The sequence below is a fragment of the Phyllostomus hastatus genome, unplaced genomic scaffold (genome assembly GCF_019186645.2).
Source record: "Phyllostomus hastatus isolate PE091 unplaced genomic scaffold, TTU_PhHast_1.1 phas_scaffold_755, whole genome shotgun sequence".
NCBI lineage: Eukaryota > Metazoa > Chordata > Mammalia > Chiroptera > Phyllostomidae > Phyllostomus > Phyllostomus hastatus.
The window spans coordinates 6,238,991-6,257,999 of record NW_025334039.1 but is presented as its reverse complement, the minus strand read 5'-3'; the positions used below and the strand labels follow the sequence as shown (position 1 = coordinate 6,257,999).

General features: G+C 41.7%; 1 protein-coding gene across 5 annotated transcripts in view; it reads right to left on the bottom strand.

Annotated features, from left to right (window-relative positions):
• Positions 1-18,041, bottom strand: part of IGF1 (insulin like growth factor 1) — a 76,174-nt gene extending 58,133 nt beyond the window's left edge. For 3 of the 5 annotated variants that reach the window (XM_045826384.1, XM_045826388.1, XM_045826385.1), the window contains exons 1-2: positions 17,709-18,041; positions 13,119-13,275 (exon numbers count right to left, since the gene is read on the bottom strand). In XM_045826384.1, the coding sequence (XP_045682340.1) occupies positions 13,119-13,275; positions 17,709-17,771 (220 nt within the window). In that variant the 5' untranslated portion in view covers positions 17,772-18,041. Of the gene's footprint in view, positions 1-13,118; positions 13,276-15,868; positions 15,967-17,708 lie in introns of those variants that run through there. The other 2 variants (XM_045826386.1, XM_045826387.1) reach the window with 1 other exon arrangement.
• Positions 18,042-19,009: the final 968 nt, after the last annotated feature.

The following is a 19,009-nucleotide window of genomic DNA, read 5'->3' as shown; positions in this document are numbered from 1 at the left end:
TGGCCCCAGTGATGGGCCTGGAAATTGCAGCCACAGCAATTAGAAGTTCCAATTTCCAGTTCACGGAAGGTCAGGCCATGAGGTTATCCTTGGAGCAGTTCTATACTTTCTCTGAGGAAAGGCCCCACCAACTTGCGAGAATTGGGACTTGATGCAGTTGAATCAGCATATATACTGTGAATGACCAAAAGCACGTTTGGCCGCAACAACATTTTGCAAATCTTCAGTGAAAGTTCAGTCCTATTTTGAGCTCTCTCTGAATGGATGGAGTCACCAGTGAACACATACCTGCCATTATTTCCTGCCATTCCCTAGGCCAGGGCTCCTTAGACCCTGATGTGCATGCGGATCCTCTGGTTATCTGGTTAAAATGCAGTTTTGTGTTAATTATTCCCGAGTAAAGGCCTTATTCTGCATTTTTAACTCCTTCTCAGGCTCTGTGAGTAGCAAGACTCTAGATCTGTCTATATATATGAAATAATATTTTTACTATGTAATGTTGATGTGTGCTCCTGAGAACACTTGTTAATCAAGCTAAATTTCCCCCTTATAAACAAGAGATTATTTCTTGCCACGAAACACTTTCCATGGCCTGCAATAAAATCTTGTTTCTTTTTTCCTAAGGGATAGAGTCTCTGTTTTTTCTTGTTATTGCTGTTTTTTATTGAGTTGGGCATCAAAATAATTCATATAGATTAAAAGCAATCACTTGCTGAATGACTTTAAGACACTAAGTGGTCCGTGCCTACCTTAGAACCAGCCAGAAGTAAATCCTTCTGTGTCTGCAGTTTGCACACCATGGTGTTTCTGTGCAATGTTACTGAGCCCTTGTCTGGCTTCTCTGGTAAGGATTTCCATAATTGTACGCAAAGCACTAGCAATCTACAGAAATGCCAGCCAGATTTGTGGCAGTAATACCTTTTACAAGTCCTATGAGTCATATGACTCAGGGCCCACAGCCTGTCTATCTTAAAGTAAAGCCTGAAATGACACCACTTGTATGAATGTGTCATGGATCTTCTCAGAATCTATCCCCAAATATCTGTTCCATAGTGGGAGACGAGAATCAGCTGAAAAGAAATCTGTGCGAGCCAAAAACATCTCTACATCAAACAGAGAGTGGAGTTATAAGCTGAATGCAATTAGCTGGCAGTCGCGACTATGCCGAAAACATAATCATCCCTGTAATAGGGAACATTTGCTGTGCTTGACAAACTCACAGGGCGAGAGCTGGATCCATAGGAAGGAACATGCCGAAAATGGTTTCAATATGATCCTGTATTTTCACTCAATACCCATTGATTGAGGGTGTCCAGCCAAAAACAATGAGAAAACGAGCCAACAATAGTCTTACCCTTTGGCCGTATTATATATAGTTGCAGCTGGGATGTGTTATATGTTTCAGGAATAACAAAGCATCCATATGGAACAAATATTTGGCAGTATGGCAGCTGATGAAACCAGGAAAAATTAGACAAATTATCAATCGCTTGCTCCCAAATTACCCAAAAAAGAAATTAGATCCATTTTCAGTAGCTTTGCTTTCACATTTCTTCATTCTATGAGTCACCACTACCTTCTGCCAAACTAAATATGTCTATGAACGGCTGGAAACTTTAATGGAAAGAAACATAAAACTCAAAATACGTAGGAAAATTTAAGCTTCTTCATGGAAGACCTTCATGGAAGACTAGCGAGTCAGGAATGTGTGGGGACAGAGCTAATGCATTGACAGTACCTTTCGTTTGGGGTAGCGTCAGACTTAACACGCAATACGAAATGCATAAACTTGTCAACCAGCTGACATGACTTCAAATTAAAATTATCTCTAAGAAATAATTAGCTCATTACTTGTTTTTTAAAGTTCCCAATCCATCACACTATTAAGGTCTATGAAGATCCCTAGTCCTATAATCACGTTGGTCAGATTTAAACTGTACGCTATTCTTCAAAGGGTGGTAGAAATTGGAAGAAGGTTTTCATGAATGGTTAAGGGTTTGAGTTTTCAAAGAAAGACTGTTCTGACAGGTTAAACCAGCAGGCTCTGCCACAGCAGTTTACCTTCATGTGAGTTTTAAGGTTAAGTTTAAAGTGCTCCCCTGTGCAAAGAGTTCCAGACTGAGAATGAGGTGACTGCGCTGCTGTGCTGGATCTCCCAGCAGTGTGCTTTGTGACCTCACGCACACCATGTTTTTCCTGGACGTTGCTTGCCTCATCTGGGAAGTGAGAGCACTGGACTAGATTGCCCTATACAGTTCTTCCTAGCACTCCAATTCTTCAGTTAGGCTTTGGCAATCAGAAACCGAGCCATACTCGTAGTGTTCTCTGAGGGCTGGTGCTCCCGTTGTGATACCTGCCGGGAGACTTATTTGGCAGGGGGATCCCATTTGTTGAGTACCTTCCCTTGATGCCCCCCTGCTCCTTGTCCTGTGAGTGTCTCAGATGAAACAGGATAGAGGAATGGAGTATAGGTTCTCTTTCCATCACTACTTGCAGAGGTGGAAGCTATTTGTGAGGCCTCCTATGGTAGCCCCCCAAAACTCCCTGTTGACTAGAATCAGCTTACTGTTAATCTAGGAGAAGTTTCTATAGGACAACTGTGAAGGGGTCCCAAGAGATGACACCTCTCATCAAACAGACTTTTTAAATCTATACCTTCAATCTCAGATCCACATTGGAGGCAGTAGCAAGTGGAAAGTCGTGGGGTATATTCTGGAGACTTGGCAGAAGAAAATAGCTTTTGGAATGACTTTTGCAACATCAAGTCAAGGAGCTTTATTAAGTGCCCACCACTGGATGCTGTGGAGGATGGAAAAAAATTTTTAAACTTAGTTTCTTTTTCTGAAAGAGCTCAAAATAGAGAGGATGCAAATTCCCACTAGCAGTAACTGGCATTTGATTGTGAGGTTCCAAAGTGTCTTACTTATGTCAAATGTTGTGTCTCTGGAAGCTGCTGGATGTGAAGGCTCTGGGATGGAATCACATGGCCACTGGTCCACATGGTGATAAAACTCACAATTTTGATTTCATCAAAGCCATGTTTCAACAAAGAAATTCAATGCCCCTAAGTCAGGCAGTGATAATGAAGCAGTTTAGATGGGCAACGTGAGAGTGCAAAGATAGTTTTCTGATTAGTGAGTACATTCCTTCTGCTGAACACTGCTTTTTCAGGTAAAGCGGAAATCACCAAGAGCTGACTTGGGAGAATAGAAATCTCATGCTTACGAGTGTGATACTTCGGTGCCCACCTAACCACCTTATGGAGACAAACTCGTTAAGCAAGCTCACTCACTGTGGTAAAGTGATAGCCCCATCGTTTTTCTGCTTCCTCCAATGAGGAAATACACAGTGAGCATTTGAAGATCCATGAATTAACTCTTGGGTGGTCTACATGCAAAGTAACATGTGAATAAAGATACGAACATGCTTTTTTTTTTCATTAGTAAGGGTGAGAAGACATGCTGCCAAGTTGACTTTTCTCTATTGCAATTATTGCAGAACCACTGAGCTAATGGGCCAATGTCATTAGCGGTTGAAGTCAAACCACTAAGTTAATTTGTGGATGATGATTAGAGGGACAAGGCAAACTGTTTGATTCAATCCATTAATAGTGACGCACATGGATGGCCCTTTCGGTTTCCAAAGCCCTTCTGTAGTTCAGCCTGAGCTGTGTATTTTTACTTCCATTTTACTAACGTAAGGCCCAAGGACATTAAGTGACTTCTCCAAGGTCATAGAGCAGTTAAGCAGGGGGATTGGGTGAGGCCCAAACGTGGAACTTCTGATTTCCAAATAAAAACTTTGTTCACCTTCACTTTTTGCTTTCTGTTTGGGCTGTTTATGAGCAACGAAAGGGACTGTGGTGTTACTCAGGTAGGAATGATAAAAGAAGGGAGGAGAAAAATTGTGGCCACTATCTCTGAACCAGATTTTTTCACTTGTGAGGAACTGAGAGCTTATTTATTCTTTGACTAAGAAGAGAATGGCCACAAACTTCAAAGTCACAAAGATAACCAGCTTCCCTTTCATTTGTTCCAGATGGTCACAAACTTCTAAGCACACAGTTCTGCTCTCTATCATTTTTGCCTCCCTTTCCTGCTGTTACTAACATAAATGAGTTTCAGAGCTATAAGGTGAAGAGGAGGGCCTGCAAACACCTTTTATTTCGCTTATAGGAGGAGCTTTTCATTTTCAGAGAAAAGCTTTCAAAACCACACTCTTCTTATTGCTTACTCTGGGCAATGGCCCACAGACTCCTGATTGACCTGTGACTGATCATTAATTTATGTGTGACTTTCACTCATGGTTTCCCATATCTCTAGTCACTCCCCTTCTACAGATTTCTCTAGTCCAGTGGTTCGCAATGTGGAGTGATTTCCCCCCTCTCCCCAACCCAGGGACATTTGGCAATGTCTGGAGGCAGTTTTGATTGTCTCAGCTGGGAGGGGGGGACTCCTGACACGTAGAGGTGGAGCCAAGTATGGTGCTAAACATTCCAAAAGGCTCAGGACAGCCCCCCGCCCCCAGCAAAAATGATCTGCCCTCAAATGTCAACAGTGTGGAGGTTGAGAAACTCTGCTGCCAATGGCACTGCTGGGGGAGGTGAGCGGGGGAGTGGGAAAATGAAACAGGGTTTAGAAACGTGCCTCTAGGTCTTACCAAGAGGCTGGGGCTGGGGGCAGGGAGAGAGGGGAAGCCAGGGGGCTGAATTCTGCAATGTCCCCAGATCTTTTTATTTTAGAGTTCTAACTCTTGGTGCTCTTTCCCCCAGTTTCATCGATAACCAGGAACCAGCTGCATGTGGGTTGGCTCAGTGCAGACTTTCTTAATCACTTCCCTCTGATGAAAGACCCATTTCATCAGGGTAAATGGCACAGAGGTGCCATCTTCCCAGCAATAGTCACAGAACTGACTCTATAACGAACACATTTTCAGAGTTTAGAAAGACCCCTGCAACAGCCTCTCCAGTGACTCATAAAGATCAAAGATGAAAGAAGAAAGTCTGAAGAGATTCATAGAGTATTTGCTTGGAAGACTGCAAAAAAAAAATCAGGTGTAAATTTCTTTTGGCTTGGGTCAGTCAGAGAAATCTCCAGAAAAAAAAAAAGCTGATCCAACAACTCGTCAGACTGTTTCAGATTTTCCAGGAGCACAGCTTTGCTAAGTCATTCCAGAGCAGCGCTACCCAAGTTGACATTGGAGAGAGTGACCAGAGTCAGAATAATATAATCTACAAGAATAGTCTAAATTATGTCCTTAAGTGGACTCGGAATTCCTGAAGCACATCTGAAAGTTTGGAGCATTGTATAGGTAACAGGCAGGGAATCACTTCAGTTTGTACACGTTTCAACAGCCAAGGAACAGAAGTATCAATGTAAGTCTCAGGTGAGCCACCAAGACCTACATTCGTCTGGAGAAGCTTGAGTGGAGGCCTCTCCTGGTCATTTTCCCTTACCAGGTAACTCCGACACAGGCACGGTTCGTTGCTGTGATAGACAGAGCACTGCACTGGAATCAGAAAACAGAACCACCAGTATCTCCTTCCACCTCGGCCACTAGTTAGCAGTGTGAACCTGCACGTACCGCTTCTCTCTGAGTTTAATTGCTAGTGTTTGACTAAGTTCTTTTTCAAGGGCTTCCAAACTGGTAGCAGTTTTCAATTTTACTTCCTTTGAACAATGAGGCAGTTTTAAGAGGGAGATATTACAGGGATGTGTACTTAATCAATAATCAGGTTCTTGGGTGTCTTCCCATGGTTGTCACCATGCCCTTTTTTATTTTTTTTGGCATGCGAATCCTATTCTTGCAGAACACCTGAACATTTAATGTAAAAGATTTTAATTTAAAAGGCTGTGTGGTCTCGGCTCGTTGCACAATTTCTCTTTGGGTCCAGGCTGCTGCTGATCAAATATTGCAAAGCCGTCAATTACCGTAGGACAAATGCAGAGAGCCACGTGCAGAAGTTCTGGCCAATTGCAGTAAGCAATATGCCAGATGCAAAGTAAGTGAAGGGTTTTTCTTGGTATTTAAGGTTCAGTGAAAAAGTAAGAGGGGCAGCTATGCCAAGAATGAGGAGCCAGAGCTTGCCAAGTGCTTCTTTAAGTGACTTTAGCCAATGTGAGACTAAACAATGCATTAAATAGGCATACAGCTTAGTTCAGTTAAGAAATTGCATGTCAAATAACAGCTCTTTGCTATGTTTTAAACATGATCTCGCATATAGATAAAGACAAACAAAATGCTACATTGTCATCTCCTTCGTCTAACAGCTAATAAGGCCCGTGGATCTGAACTTTCCAGGCAACCAAAAGTAATGCTTTGTGATGTAAGAGCCTGCTGATGTTTCACCAAGAGGTGTAGGATGGAACTTGGCCAGGGCAGCAGCTCAGTGCAAAAGGATTTTTTGCCACCATGGTTGTTAAAGATGTCTGGCTGCATAAAAGAGCAAAGGCTTTGTAGCCTGTTGTTGAGAACGCTGAGAGGTCTCCTTGGGAGATCTTGCGCCTGTTTTTAGTGTGTCTGATTCTCTGGAATGGGCTGTGCAATCAGAAAGAAGCTGCTAGAGAGATGAGGTTGGTTCTTAACAGAGGCCTTGAGGAATGCTGGCATGGTGCATGGTGCCTGGACAAGCTCTATGAAGGCCTAGAGAATTTGAAGGACACCAAAACTCTCTTTTGGATCTAAAATGTCTAGCCAACCAGCCACTGGAGATATGAGACATTCCATTATCAATGGTCCTCAAACAACTGGTTGAGTGATACCTGTACAGGTAGAAGCATTGCATCCAAACCCCTAGCTGCTCCCACCACTCCTTTTATGGTCTAGTTAGGGAAGTCTCTTTCTGCCTGGTACACTATTGGGATTATGATGCTTGTGACCATCTTTCTTTCACACCTTCTCTCATAGCTCCGAGAGAAAGGTCCTTGGTTCAAATAAACAGCCCTTCTTCAGTAGGTGTTTGAGAAAAACCAACAGAACTAATAGTTGCATGAAATGCAAAGTTGAGGTTTGCTGGCAGAGGAAGAGGAACACTTGAATCAGGAGGGGCTTTCCCAGATTATATTGCATACCCTAGTCCCCACAGGTGAGCTCTGTCTGAGTGGGGTTCAAGAGTTCAGTCTACGAAGGCTCTTGAACAGTAGCAGCCTCTCAACCAAGAAGACTTCTCCTGTGCACCTTGATGGAATTTTGTTATTATTTCCTACATTTTTCTAGAAGATGAAATTACATGGATATGTCCCTCATGCTTCCTTTCAGAGAAGTGCTCAAAGTCAGCCGAATCACCCTTTTCCTTATTTCTTAGAAGAGGACTGGAATTTTGGAAGCCCCTGTACTACAACATTTTTGGCCTTTAAACAATGTGGGTGGCCAGTTGAACATGCTTTTTGAAGACAAGGGACTTTGACTTTCGTTCTGGATCCATCCAGTGAGGTAAGTCACAAAGTCTCAGTGTTTCACATTTCTCATTTGTCCAATGAAGCAATAATTCTTACCTTTTAAGACTACGGTATAGACAAGGAGATAGAGCTGATACTACTGGATTTTGAAAAATAAAGATACTGGTCAAACTTAAGACATTCTTCTTGTTAGTGACCCTACTATATAACTGTTACTACTAATAATAACAGGGTTTATATGCTGCCCCTAAGGAAAGAAAATAACTGTATAATAAATTGGTTGTTCAGATACCTCACCCTTTGCAACAGACTCTGCAACTAATTCCAGAGGAGAATAAATAAGTATAATAGCTAACATGTGTATGGTGCTTACCATGTGCCAGGAAAAACTCTAGGTTAATATGTTCTATTGTATTAACTCACTTAACCCTTATACCAGTTCCACAAGCCAGGTCCCATTTTACAGATGAGGAAATTGAGGAACAAAGAGGTTAAGTAATTTGTTCAAGACCACCCCCCAAGTAAGTTGCAGAGCTGGAATTCAAATTCTGGGTCCTTGGCACAAGAGACCATGTTCTTGGTCTTGAACCCTTCACTCTTCTTCTTATAATTTTCTATGAGGGAGGAGATGGTTTTGAAAGCATTGAAATGTCAGAAAAATGTAAATTATTTTCTAATTTTGCATAGAAACCATCACTTTCTTAGTGGTCCCTTGGTCTTGTTAAGTCTATTTAAAGAGTAGTAGCAAATACTTAGGGTCAATGTAAAAACATTGTTTTTCTTTACGAATATCTGTGGCTTATTAGCTTAGTAGTGCTAATGATGAGGTCAGGGCATTAAGGTCAAACCCCACATGTGTCAATTAGTTTCAAAGAGAAAAGCTTAGCCAATGACTGTGCCCCTAACTTTGACCAGCTGTCATACAAATGCATGGCTGGCAGTCTAAGAGGTACCAAACCAAGAATGCCAAAGGCACAGCTTAAATCCAGCTCCATTCTGGTGGGTCACTGTATCTATGCCCCAAATTGTACAGTCTCTTCTTTAATTGGAAAGGCAGTATCAATAGGTTGGGAAAAGGCCTTAAATAATAATTTGTCTAATTTAATAAAGGGCAGCTAAAATCGGACCTCACTTGTCCCCATCATATCCAGAGAGTGAGAAAATGTAAATGAAAACTGTCAGTTGGTCCTTCCTAGCAAAGAAAAATGGCAATCTGTTCTCACGAGGTGTATGCCCTTTTGGGTAGATTACCTGTGTGGCTTTCATCATAACTGAGCTTCTAGTCCATCTCTGAGGGTTTGAAACCCAATTAAAAAAAAAAAGAAATTGGTTCCTCTTTCTTTAAGTAGGTATAATTTCCTGTCTTTGAGGACAAACAGAATCAACCTAAAGAAGATAAAGGAGGTTAAATGTTCTTTGGTCACTACTTAAATCCTAGGTTCTCCTTTCTTGAATAGCACCAAATCTTTGCTAATTACAACCTAGACTAGGAGTCTGTTAAAGTTAGAAGAGGTCATTCACCTTAACAAAATCTCCTTGTTTTATAGACAAGGACATTTCAGCCCAGGAAGTTTAAATGTTTGCCACAGCCATAGAGCTAATGAATGACAGGTCTGGGAGCAGTTTTCTGAGCACTCCACTTCAAATGAAAGAAGCTTGAGTTAATAATAATAACCTAGATCTAAGGAGGTTGTTTCAATCAATAACAATGAAATTCATGGCAAAGTTTCACTTACACTCTACAAACAGTATGTTTTAACACATGAAGAATGCCATTTGTTCTTAATAACTATGCATTGGAAGTATGTTTTATAAAAGCTATAAATCTGGAACAGCCGAAAGGGTATCCAACTTTCTTCTCTAATTGATTTACTTCCCCTTTTTTCCCAGACTCCTGAGGTAAAGCATACACAGTTTATTTAAGGGATTGTTTATAGACTCTTAAAACTAAAAAGGACCCCAGAATTCGCTTTCTTTTGGTTACTTTTAATTGAAACCATCCAAGATGGTTGGTTGTCCATCAATTTTTAAAGTATCTCCAAGGAGAGAAATTCCACAAACCCTGTTAAAGTGCATGTTAAAATGGTTAATGGCTCTCAAAAATTATATCTATAGTACGCTTAATGTCTCTTATTTCACTCAAAGCTCTTTTCCTCTTGCAGTTTCACACAAAACGAGGTTATAACAAGCCACCCTCTGTGAGAGCTCCATCAGTCTGGTGAGATAATAGCTAGCTCTTTCCCAGTGTACCACCTCCATTAAGCCACCATTTTTCTCACAGGGCTGTGAGCACACAAGACTGGTTGATACGCTCTCTTACTGCGACGCACAGGGAAGAATCAGTAATTAGCTCTTCATTGGAAGTTTCATTTCTGAAAATGTCTGGGGAAGCTGCATTAATTATAGAGGAAGTGTTTCACTTATGCTGGGAAGATGTTCACAAAAAAAGATAATCTAGACGGTTGCTTTGCCCTGTGCTGTAGTGGAACTTGGGCTTGTGGAGAAATATGAGCTCATTCACAACACTGGGTTGATCTATACAAAATAAGTATGACAGAAAATTTTATTCAGTTGTGTTCCTCATAAGGTTTTAAAAAATCTTTCCTTGTTAAACATTCCGGCCCAACAAAAGAGATAGATATGGAGACAATTTTCTTTCCATGTTTGAATCTCAAAGTAAGATCGAAATTGCTTTCCACTATTAAAAAACAACAACAACCATACTTTCAAAATGGGATTTCAAGCAGCTTAAAGCAAAAGGCATGGCCACAATAAAATTTTGAAAATATGGGTAAAAATTTAGGAAGAGGGGATATTGACAGGGTGGAGGTGGAGAAGACTGGTTTGCTTTAATAAGTATTTCAAAGACTGTAAATACTTGGAGCTGACTTCTCCACACACAGTAAATCTCCTGGGACAAAAAGGAAACTCAATAAAATTTGTTGACAACAGTTGATGCCTGTAAGAATAATTGGCTCAGACACAAAACAGACCATCAGTGTAGTTTGGGGGATGACTAGAATGCAGTCTCTAAGTTTGTTAGTATATATTGTTTTCATTTTAAAAAGTCTTATCAAATAGCTGAGTAAATATGAGGTGAGAGGAATTGTCCAAAGTACTTGACAAACCCAATTCTAGATGGTGTTGGAGACCAAGAACCCAAACATGTAGTTCCATTTCATTCAAGTGGATTCAATTCAATGCAATCCTATTAGTCCATCAAATAGGAGCCACTACTTATAGGAGCCAGGCATTGAACTAAGTTCTAGGTTTTAATGGTGAATCAGTATAGCACTTGGCATCAAGGAGCCCGTTTAGAGGGCAAACCCTGGTTAGGTGATTTCAAATATGGGGCAAAATATTCAGGAAAAAGCATAGATGACTATAATCTAATCTCCCATGATTATTTTTCTCTTATGACACCTGATAATACTTCTGTGCTTTTTCTAAACCTCTCAGTTAGCAACTAGTCTATGAATTCCTTGAAGGCAAAGTCTGTCTTGCTCATTCTTTTCTAAGCATTTAGTCAATGCCTAGTACAGTGTCTTACATACAGCAGATTTTCCATCAGTGTTTTGAGTTAAAGGAGTCAAAGGGGTTAACTTCTTCTTTTCAGCAAACAAGATTGTCCAGTTGACTAGAAGGCTAATGAGATACTTCTGTGCATAAGGGTCTACATCAGGGAAAGGATTTACGTAAGTCATGGAATTGTTTACTACAACACTTATGGAACATAGACTCTCAATGACAATATTGACAGTAATACACAATTTATAAAACCCCTTCCTTCCTCTCCAAGTCATACTCTAAACATCAAGAGTTGCTCTTTTCAATGTAAAAGCATTTGCTTAAATTGGATCATTGTAGAAACAGAATTAAAGAATCCTTTCAGTGCCTTGAAGTTGGTCTCCATCATAGTTGTCCAATATTCTTGTGTCTGTGTGAACATACATAGGTATCACATCGTTACTTGGGATCAAATCATTCTTTCTGTTCTCACTTTTCACAATCAAATGCACACATTGTAAGCATGGAAGGATCCAGTTTCCATGCACTGTGCATGGACATCCTGGAGCATATCACATCGAACAAGATAACTCAGCCTGGCATGTAACAGAAGACACTTGTGGGCTCTGCAATCACCTAGTGAACTGGATCAAAGGAAACTGCACAGATGGATTATCAAGGCACAAAGAAATCCTCTTGGGCATAATAAGTGAGGACTACTTGTTCATTTTTCAGTGTGGATCAGCACCAGCACAGTCGAGATTAATGATAGCTCACTGTTGAGTGATGTTGATGTGACATATTTGCCTTCTGTGAAACAAGTCTGCTGTTTGGAAAGAACCCACCTGATGAACTGAGTCATCTGCGCTGCAACCAAGAACTGGATAGGATCACTTTATTGCCAGAGAAATAGATGAATTTGCTCAATTAAAATATTGGCTGGAAACAGAGTGAGAATTTGCCCATTCAAACAGCAGAAAGCATGTGTCATTCTCTGTCCCTAGCTGTTTAAATGCTATTTGTTGCCAAATCTATGATGTGTACACACAATCAATACTCCTTTTAGCCTCTTCCTTCCCATCCCTTCACCCATCCCAGACCATTACATGGATCCTTATCCCCGTGTCCCCCTCTACCCCCCACCCCAGCCCCGCCACCCACCACCTTCCCTGGGAAGAAGATGAGAAAGACTTGAAATGTATGAGTCATCCCAGGAGCTATTGAAAACTTAGTGGGTAACTGAGGTAAGCTGTCTACACTTGAGCGATATAAATCTTCAAGAATGATTCATGTTCGCTGAGGACATGAGCATCAGTATCCTGGAACTCTCCAAAATTCCAAAGAATTCCATAGAATGAGCATCTGGCTTTAAATTTCACTGTGCTGTAATGCACAATGAGAAAGATGCTTCCGAGGTAGATCCTAGTTTAAGTGATGAGGTCCCTCAGGCAGCACTGACTTTCGTTTGTGTTTATTATTTGCAAGCCTTGACTTGGCCGGCTACCTTTTATTGAGTGTCAACTTTTTAATCATGAGACCTCCTTGTGGGATAAGTAACCCCACACTTGTCAGAAGCCCTTCTCCAGATGGAGATATCACAGGAGAGCCTCAGAAAAGACTGACGTCAAAGGAAAGCAATAACAAAAACCAAGGTCAGTTTGCATAGAGGGCAAATTAACCTAGCATTGCTGTTTGCATTTAAGAGGGGGTCTGTGTATTTGCAAACGTGCCTTTGAGGGAACTCACCTTCTGTCTGTTCCTGGATATTTTGTATAGCGTGGAGACATCTGGGATGTGCCCCCTTAATTCTTTTTCCAAGTCCCCCTTGCTATTTTACTCCAAATGGCCTAGCACTTCAAACAGATCTACATGTTTCCATATGTTTGTATGTGCACACAGGGGTCTCAAGAACAAAACCCCAATCCTTCAGGGTCACTTTGTCCCCCTTCTTTTACTGAGGGAAGGGGGTACTGAGGGTAGAGCACAACAGTTGCCGGAGAGCTCATCAGGAATTCGTTAAAAGACAAACTGCAAAGGAGGAAAATTCCATCTGAAATCTCCAAAACCTGCCCCGGACCCACTGAAACACTAGGCTTCCTTTAAGGTGAGGAGTCCCAGGCTGAGGACGGCTGCCAGCCACGGGCAGTCATCCAGTTATTCACACACTCCCTGTGGTTGTAAATCCACAGAGCTGTGAGAGGGAGGGCTACTTACTGAAATAAAAGCCCCTGTCTCCACACACGAACTGAAGAGCGTCCACCAGCTCAGCCCCGCAGAGGGTCTCCGGTCCAGCCGTGGCGGAGCTGGTGAAGGTGAGCAAGCACAGGGCCAGGTAGAAGAGATGAGAGGAGGACATGATGTGCACCTTGACCTGCCGAGGAAACAGAAGAGGGTCACGTTTCCTCCTCTGTCCTTGCAAGCGGGGTGAGGGTGCTTTGACTCCCAACATCCCATCACTGTTAAGAGTCAGGACCACCCTGCGCAGAAGTGCAGTAGCGTGCCAGAGAGGCCACAGGGAGGCCTGGACTGAGCACATCTTGGCGTCAGGTGACAGGTGTTTAATCCCCTTGCTACAGTAGAACCTTGGAGAAGTCCTCCCTGCACCCCTCCTTTAGGGGTTCCTACCTTTCAAATGATCAAAGATGAAATTGTACTCAGGCCAGATTTGGTGTCAAATATGTTTTATTAATTTAAATTCTCTAAAGATTGGCCATCCACAGATGGCATATGCATCCATCATTGACCAGAATATTAAATTAGCCAGACATCCTTCCCTAGCTACTGATTAAAGAAAATTTACTGTGGCTGAAAAAGGACTCATTGAAATACTATATACTGTTATAGAATTTTTCTCTTTTTCACTTAACAAGAAAGAAAGACAGAGAGACAGATATTTCTTACCTGGGGGATATCAGAAGTTAGCACAATCACAAGTGGAAGAAAAAAAAACAGAAACAGGAAAAACATGACGATTTAGGCATGAAATTGGCTCATGCTAAGCAGACCCCACTCTTTCTGTGTTCTATAGTTCTTTGTGTCAAGCTCAATATCAAATCAACACCTGTGTAGAGCACCTTCCACGAACAGGGCATGGGGCTCGAAACCTACAAAAGCTTTTTTTTTTTTTTGAGTCACAGGAATTCTGACTTCATCTCTTGGAGGGACCTATGTGACACTGTATCCATTTTAGAGCGAAGTATACCCAGGGACCCCTGCTTGGCTTGCCTCAGCCAGTGAGAGCCTGCCAAGTGGCAGCCCTGCCAGAGGCAGAATTCCTGTGGCTCACATCTCCATCCTCACTCGAAGCAGGAGAAACAAGGCTAAGGTGATCATTAAGTTTTTCCATATTGCTACTCGTGCCACAGAGATGTGGTTTCTTCCAGGAAGGCTCCTAATGTGAGCAGCTTCCCCTTTCTTAGATGCATCGCCTTTCAGCAGCCTTGGAAGAGCCACTCCGAAGGGGTGATGTGAGGGACCCTACCAAAGGGTCGTGGAGTCAGGCTGGCAGCTCCCATGATCAAAAGAGCCCTGTTTTGAACCTCCCAGTAGTGGCAGGTTCCATTCAGCCCCATCGCTTTTGGAGAATCAGATTCATTCAGTCATTCATTTCCTGCCACTCTCCTTGCTCTCCATGAACTCTCCACATGACAGCTCTTCAGCAGTAGCACAGTGTGCCCCATCCTTTCCACTAATATTTTCATGTTTGTGCCCAGAGCTGCAGCTCAGCAACTGGGGAAAAAACCCCTACCCCCCAGCTCTTGTGAAGCAATTGACCACACACAAAAAAAGCTCCCTCTATTTGCAAATCATCATAAATAATGGACATAAAGTAGGAGAGGAGGTAAAATTGAACACAATTGAACCATTTCTTCCATTTTCTCAATAGAATCCTATTGAGGTCCTATGGAAATCTTCCACCTCCACAAAGCCCAAACCACTGAGACTGCTAGAAACATAGCATCATCCAATCCTCATTTTCCTTAGCTATAAAATAATCGGTGGGGGTTTTACCCTTCAATGTTTCCAGTGGAAGCCTCAACAAAACCAACCCAACTGGACTTGATTGCCCTTTTCAAAAGAGCAACTTGTAATTGATCAGAACATACCCCACACTCTGGCAATGGGCCAGTTCTAGAATGTATCCTATGCTGCTAATCTTATTTCTCCACGCCTCCCTTCTTTGTTGAATTTATGGTAATGTTCAAGGCCGAGCACCTGCAATTGTAGAACCCTTCAAGTTCTTCAGTTCTCATGAAATCCAAGGGAAAAAGGACCCAACTTATAGCCTTAGTGAATTGACAACATCATTAGATGTCAAAACTATATTTTTAACAGTTATTTCTGGTATAACACATTTAAACCCAGCAATACATCTAAATCTCTAGCATTTAAGAATTTAAGATTTTTGTTAGAGATTTCTCTCTCTCTCTCTCTCTCTCTCTCTCTCTCTCTCTCTCTCTCTCTCTCTCTCTCTCTCTGTTGCTGAGTTATACTGTCAGATAAATATCAGCATTTACAATTGTAGGACCAGATAGAACCTCTAGTGCATTTTCCTTCAGTTCACAAAACAGTTCAGTATACCCACAGAGACCCAGAGAATTCATCACATTATGTTCCCAAAAAGAAAACAATAATGAACTTGTTTAGGAATTAAAAGTTTGAAACAAGTGGCTCCATATGTTCATCATTTCCTTGGCCTTTTGTTTTGCCAAACACAAAAGAAACAAAGGGAGAGAGAGAAAGGAAAGATGTGATAGAGAGAAAGGAAGGAAGAACCAGAAAGAGAAGAGAAAAAGAGGGAACAAAATCAAAACACTTTCTCAAAAATCCTCTACAAATCCAAAATTTAAAAGCCCTTCCTTTTTTATCTTAAATAAATGGAATATCAATTGATTCCAGATGTCTGGGCTACAATGAAAATGCCCAGCAAAATTTGAGGGCAATAGTCATAAGAAAATACTCACTGTAGGTGTAACCATTTTTGTTTGTTCCAGATCTTTTACAGCAGGTCAGGGTGGGTATTATGAGGCTGATGTGAATGGAAAACTGAGGACTTAAAAACATGTGCTGCTTTGTGGGTGGGGTTTATGAAAGCATCTAGTTACATTTGGACACCCATGCAGGTATGCTGTGAGTCTGGGTAAACTGCCTTTTGTCCATTCAAACAATGAACAAATTGCACAGCTGGGATTTGAGTCAATCTCTTCCCTTCAATCAAGCCACCGATTTCCATTGTAAGTACGCAGATAGCAGCTCCCCCAAACAGTGACCCAAGCTCCAGTCCTCTCCCTGCCCCTCTTCCCTCTGACTCAAACACTTGGAAAATACCTTGAGCCTCAGAGTACAATCAATCAGCGTGTGAGTTCTGCCTCTAGGCAGGACACCTTTCCTCCCTGAATTACATTTGAAAGACCACTCACCTCCCTCAAAACCACTTCCTGCTCAGAGTGCAGGAAAAAGTAACAACTCATTGCTAGCTCTGCTTCTGAAAAGCCCGGCAGACACAGCATGGAAAGTTTATTTGGAGACAGTTTTCCAAACTTGTAATTAAGGCAGACATAACACTCCATTGCCTCTTTATGATCATCTGAGTCCGTAGACACATCCCTCAGCCGTCAGACCACACAGTAAATACGTATAGTGCCTTGAATTCTTTTAAAAGCAAGGTGGCCAGCCTGCATTTTGGCATCTCGAGGGCAGCAGAACCTCAGGTGCCTGACAAGGATGGACCCTTACCTCCTGAGCCACTTACTCAGAAAAGTCCTGGTGGTGGAGTATTTAAAAGCAGCAAATGAATGTTGTACTAAGGGGCAGGGACATTTTATGAATTGAGACCTCAGGCAATTTCATCAGGGAACCAGTGACAGCGGCTTAAAAGTGCTTGCAAATTGGAAAAACACAAGTTCTTGAAGGATATAATTTTGCTGAGAATGGAAACTTGAACTGGGGCCAGAGAATGGGAAACGAGAAGTCAGTCGGTGCGTTGACAGTGGCAGCCGAATTCACCTAAAGAGACTTCGCAGCACCGACTGTGAAATCAGAGTTTTACAACACAAAGCCCTGAGTCCAAACTTTGCCTGTGAAAGTCCTCTTTAAACCAGAAAACTTGGACAAGCAGTTGCTAGAAATTTTCCGCTTTCCATATACAGCATGCATTTGTTTAAATTATACAAACATGCAAGGTCAGCAAGAGTTGTCAAGTTCTTTTTCGGAAGAGCAAATTAAACTTCACTCTAACTTTGACTCCCTGGGCAGAAGTGCAGGGAGTTCCGGGACCTTAGCTCCAAAGATCATATTTAAAAGCTTTAATACCATTTAAAATGTAACTCTTTGTATGTGGCATGCCTTGTAATAAAATTCTACCAAGTTACACACACACACACACACTTACATATACATACACACACACTCCCACACACATGAGAACAGCGTCTTAAAATTAAACATCTGCACCTGCAAAAAAATTTTTTTTTCCAAAGTCCATATCCACACGCTATAGCCCTTAACCATAGACAGGATTTAAAGGAATCTTCTGCACTGATACCACTGAAGCTCTGCAGAAGTGGAGGATTTAGCATAAGTACCTTGCAATAGTTTCTACTCATACATATTTCTGTGCAAAGGCATCCATCTCCCGGAGCTATTTTTTCAGATCCTACAGAATTGCATATTCAGCAATTTATAAATATCTCCCAGTTCCGAAACAATGAAAATTCTAAAGTGAATAACATTCCCAGGCAGAAGCAAACAGTACCCAATTTAAAGAAAATTCCCCAATGACTTCAAAGAGTAAGAAATATTTACCTTCAAGAAATCACAAAAGCAGCACTTAAATAATTGGGTTGGAAGACTGCTGATTTTTTCCATTGCTTCTGAAGTGCAAAGTCTGGAAATGAATTGGTTAGCAGGAATAATGAGGCAAAAAGAAATCCAGAGAGATGGGAGATGTTGAGAGCAATGTCACATTTCAATTTTGAGGACTTTATTCCATTGCGCAGGCTCTATCTGCTCTGAATTTAGCAGTGACAGTGAGATTTAGCAAACAGAAGAGGGATTTAGAGAAAATCCTCACATTTATCTACAAAACACAGACACTGTAGACAGGAAACAGCTGGGGGAACATTTGCCTTCTCTCTCTCTCCCTCTTCTGGCAAAGTTACCGAGTAAGGACTTTTTTGGGCACGGTGACAAATAACATCATACCTTTGCATTTGAAAACTAGAGCACAGAAGCATTTTTTTCCCTTAAAAGAATGTGTGTTAGTGACAGGGTGAGTAGATATTAAAAATACTGATGCTGCCATAGAAAAGGAAGATCAGCTTTCTGATTAACTTTCTCCTGGGCATGAAGACACACACACACACATCTGTTAACACACCTTATCGGCATTAAAGGAAGATGCGTGGGGGATGGGCGAGCAATTTTAAATTCTAGAACACACGCAACATTTTTTTAAAAAAAGAAGTGAAGACCACCCCAAGCAAAACCTCCAGTTTTAACCCTGAAGTGACTGGAGTAGACTAGATTGGAAAACAGTGCCGGGGTGACCCCTTGTCCTGCCTGCCAAGCGAGGGGAATGATCTCATTTCCTAGAACCTGGAAGAGGGGCAGGCAGCCTTGCAATTGGCTCCCTTCAGGACGACACTGTTTTCGTGCTTTTTGCCCGCGACAGGGCAAAGATTTTGCTGAGCTGTAAAGCCAACTGAAAAAATAAAATCTTTTTCTTCCTTCCTCTAGTAGGCTGTCTATCACCCCCCAGGGAAAGGGCACCTGAGAGGCCAACTATTTTCCCATTGTCGTATTTTTCTGCAGAACTCAAAACTCAGTGTGTGTGTGTGTGTGTGTGTGTGTGTGTGTGTGTGTGTTTTCTTTGTCCAATGTTTGTGTATTCTAAATAACACCAGCTGGCTAGCAATACCCTCTCAAGGGTTATGATGTCATTCAAATCCCTCAACTGGACGAGTGGCCGGCAACATGGTCCAAGCCAGCTGTTTTGCTATTTATATGTACACTTGCCTTTGCCATTGAGAATCAGGTTCTGATCTCTTGTTGATACAGTGCATGGCAATTTCTCTTTGGTTTTTTGACGTAGTAGATAAGAAAGC